The sequence below is a fragment of the Quercus lobata genome, chromosome 2 (genome assembly GCF_001633185.2).
Source record: "Quercus lobata isolate SW786 chromosome 2, ValleyOak3.0 Primary Assembly, whole genome shotgun sequence".
In the NCBI taxonomy this organism is placed as follows: Eukaryota; Viridiplantae; Streptophyta; class Magnoliopsida; order Fagales; family Fagaceae; genus Quercus; species Quercus lobata.
The window spans coordinates 68,777,486-68,781,060 of NC_044905.1; the positions used below are offsets into that span (position 1 = coordinate 68,777,486).

At 32.9% G+C, this 3,575-nt stretch overlaps 1 protein-coding gene across 1 annotated transcript; it reads right to left on the minus strand.

Moving 5' to 3' along the window:
* Positions 1–1,296: 1,296 nt before the first annotated feature.
* LOC115969284 (ethylene-responsive transcription factor LEP) lies at positions 1,297–2,127 on the minus strand. The gene has a single exon (XM_031088907.1). The coding sequence runs from the start codon at positions 2,125–2,127 to the stop codon at positions 1,297–1,299; it is 831 nt and encodes a 276-aa protein (XP_030944767.1).
* Positions 2,128–3,575: the final 1,448 nt, after the last annotated feature.

The following is a 3,575-nucleotide window of genomic DNA, read 5'->3' on the forward strand; positions in this document are numbered from 1 at the left end:
TTGACGATAACAAATGTAAATGTAAATATATATATATATATATATATATATAAATTTGTGTGTTATGACTTATGAAAGGCTAATAGACATTTAAACGTGGTTAGGAAACAAATTAAAAAAAAATTAACAAATTTTTTTAATGGCAATGAATAATATTCCAATTACCAATAAATCAAGGAGGATTATTGATGATAACAAATGTAAATTTATAGGACAAAAATGACCCAAAAAAAAAAATGAAACTTTAATGAACCAAAATGACAATTGATCAAACTTAAAGAGTGTAATTTGTATTTTTGTATTTGTTTGAAAAATATTTATTGTTTTTTAATTTAAAATTTTATTTTTTAATAGTAATCTTAAGTTATGGATGGAAGGACTAGCGGTAACAAATGCAAACTTAGAAGACTAAACTGGAAAAAAAAAAATGAAACTTAAATGACCAAAATGACAATAGATCAATTTAAATAGTATAATTTGCATTTTTGCCAAAAAAGAAGAAGAAAGAAACAAAGAAAGAATAACTCTTTTATTACTTAAAAAGTTAAAAGTTAAAACTATCCTATTTAACCTGGGCCATGCTACATATGAATGAAGAGGGCTCTACTCCCTATCAAAAAAGAAAAGTGGGCTCCACTCCCTATCAAAAAAAAAAAATTTGGGCTCTACTCCAAACTGAGATTCGCCCAATGTATATTTTGGGTTTATGAAGCAGAAAAAAAGGCTTTTTGCATGCAAACAAATTCATGCCTAAGCTTGGGCCAGTGGCCCAGTGTGTTTTTACTAGTACGAAAGCAGTAAGAGAAAGGTACTAAATGGGCTGAACTTAGGTCTCTTAGTTCTTATTGCTCTCTGCGCGTTTTCTAAAGTACTCAGAAACCAAAGCTCTCCGACTGGGCTTCAAATAAAAGCTCAACTTTGACTCTTCCAAACCAATCCACATCAATTGTGAAAATTGAAAACAAATCTACTTTGTGTAACTCAAAAGTCCAAAAAAAAAGTGTCTTGTAACTTATTTGATACATAAACTATCAGAGTTAAACTTTCTCTCTCTCTCCTCAAATAGAAAAAAGAAATGCAACTCCAAACTCATGGATAAGAAATGTCCGTTTGCAATTACAATGCATGACTTACAGCAACAAATACACTCAAAAGAGACCCAAAAAAAAAAAAAAAATAGTAATAAAAACCTGAAACTGAAGTAAGGAACAGTTCCACTCGGACCATTGGCAAACACTCGGAAAAGTTTTTCTCAGTTCAGAAGAAAAGAGAACCTTGGAATAGTTTTTTTTCAGTTCAGAAGAAAAAGGCAGAAGACCCCAAATTAAAACTCTCAGGTACATTATCTGAAACTGGTGGCATCCTGCTAAAAAGTGGGCTATGCACATACTCACTTGAATCGAACCCCATGCCCATGTATGAGTATGACCCGTTCCCTTCTGGTTCGAACCCTGTGGTCAGACTTGTTGAGTCACTCCAAGCGGCCTGTCCCATATCTTCACTAGAATCTGCCACACTCATATTTGAGCCAATGCCTCCCGAAATGTCAGAAGGAAAAGGAGGGAGCTGATCACACATTTGGTTGGAATAGTTATGGGACACAGAAGCAGTAGCACTAGTATTATTGTCAAAGTCAAAGAGAGCTGGTTGTTGTTCATAATAAACACCAGAAGAAGAAGAAGCCCAGAATTGGTCTCCTCCAATATCTGACATTGAAGAATAAGAGAATTCGGTGTTGGTTTCTTGATTTGAAAAGGTTTGGGGCGTTGGGTCAGGTTGAGTGGGAGTACTACTAGGTGGAGGGACATCAAAGAAGTTTTGTTGAGGTTCATCAGGAGAGACAATGGAGGTGACAGAAGAGCCTGGTGGCATGTCTGAGTAGACAAAGTTGGTGCGGGCTCGCGAGCCTCGCATGGACCGAGCAGCTCGGTCATAGGCCAAGGCAGCTTCTTCCGCGGTGTCGAAGGTGCCAAGCCAATGCCTTTCTTTGGTTGAAGGGTCTCTAATCTCAGCTGCATATCTTCCCCATGGCCTTCTTCTAACACCAAGAAACCTCCCTGAAGTAGTTGTTTCTTGCGTTTGTGTTTGCTTCTTTTTGCTCTTTGGAGTTGTTGTGGATGAGTTCATGATAGAATAATATGATATGACAGTACTCTTCTCTTTCTCTTCCCAGGTGTTGTCTGCAATTTGCTAATTTAGAGGCGTTGTCTGGGGTTGCTGTGACTAATGTGAATCGTTTAAATAATGGAGCTCTTCAATTATACCTTGTTCTTTAACAGTGATTGCGCATATATATATCATCTAATCCCCACGTATTTCCAGCACTTTTTCATGTGATTCCATGTAGGAATTTGGAATGTTCACCTTTAATGCCGGTGACAAAAAAAAAAAAAAAAAAAAACAATAGTTTGCTAGTCACCATATTTTACAATTATTTTCTCTCTTTAACAAACATGGAGGTACAGATACATGGGAGACGAGTGAACCGTGTGTATAGGGCCGTAAATAAATTGAATTATTTATAACAGTTTAGGTTGGGTTTGGAAAAGAATTTGTTTATGTTTGTTTATTTAGCAAATGAATTAAGCTTAAGTCTAAATTTTGGCTAGACTATTATTTGAGTTAAATTCAAACATAATAATTTCTTAATGAACAAACTCATGAATATGATGCAATATATATATTGGATCGTGTATGTTTATAAATTAATTCATAAGATATATGAAATTATTATTTATAATTTATTGATAATAAAAATAGTTTGTTTCATAATAAAAATTATATATAGTTTTTTATAAGTTTATAAAAATCATTCTATCTAATTATCAACTCAAATAATATAATTTCAAATATAATTAATTTATTAATTATTATCATAAACTAATGAAAGGGTAAAAAATTTTAGTCATAATATTTATTATATATGAGGAAAGAACAAGTCAATGCAGTAGTTTGTGAGTAAATTTGAACTTTTTCAATAAAAAAATGAATCAATCTTAAACAAGTAATATAGTTTGTTGATTAACTCAAGCTTGATTCATTTTCAAAATAAAATTAAATAAATATTCCTAAACTTCTAATATTTGACTTGTTTACGCGCGGCACTACATACGTCGCAGCAATATCCTCGCAACAATCACACAAATAGCTACCTTTGTTCCCTCGAAATTATTGGGGAAGTAAGCCATCTACTTACCAAGTGTTGTATAATAATCATGGTCAAAGAAGAATTTAGGCACTATTTAAAATATAATAAAGATTCAAGGGAGTTGTTAATGAATGTCTTAAGGATACATGTTAAGAAATATTAAATAATCAATACCAGCTGTAATGCATGTTTTTTGGAAAATAAAATATTAGTATATAATTTGACTTTTAAAAAAAATAAAACCATTAGTTAACGGAATAAGGAATATGTCTCTTCATGGGAGAGACAGAACAATGTCACTGAGAGGCTATCTTGTTTTGGATAGCGACCCTAAACTTACAATACATGTATGTTACCACTTATCGCATGGACTTTCTATAAGATAAGGCTGCAGCAATGTATGTATTTATTGGTAAGAAGCAACCTA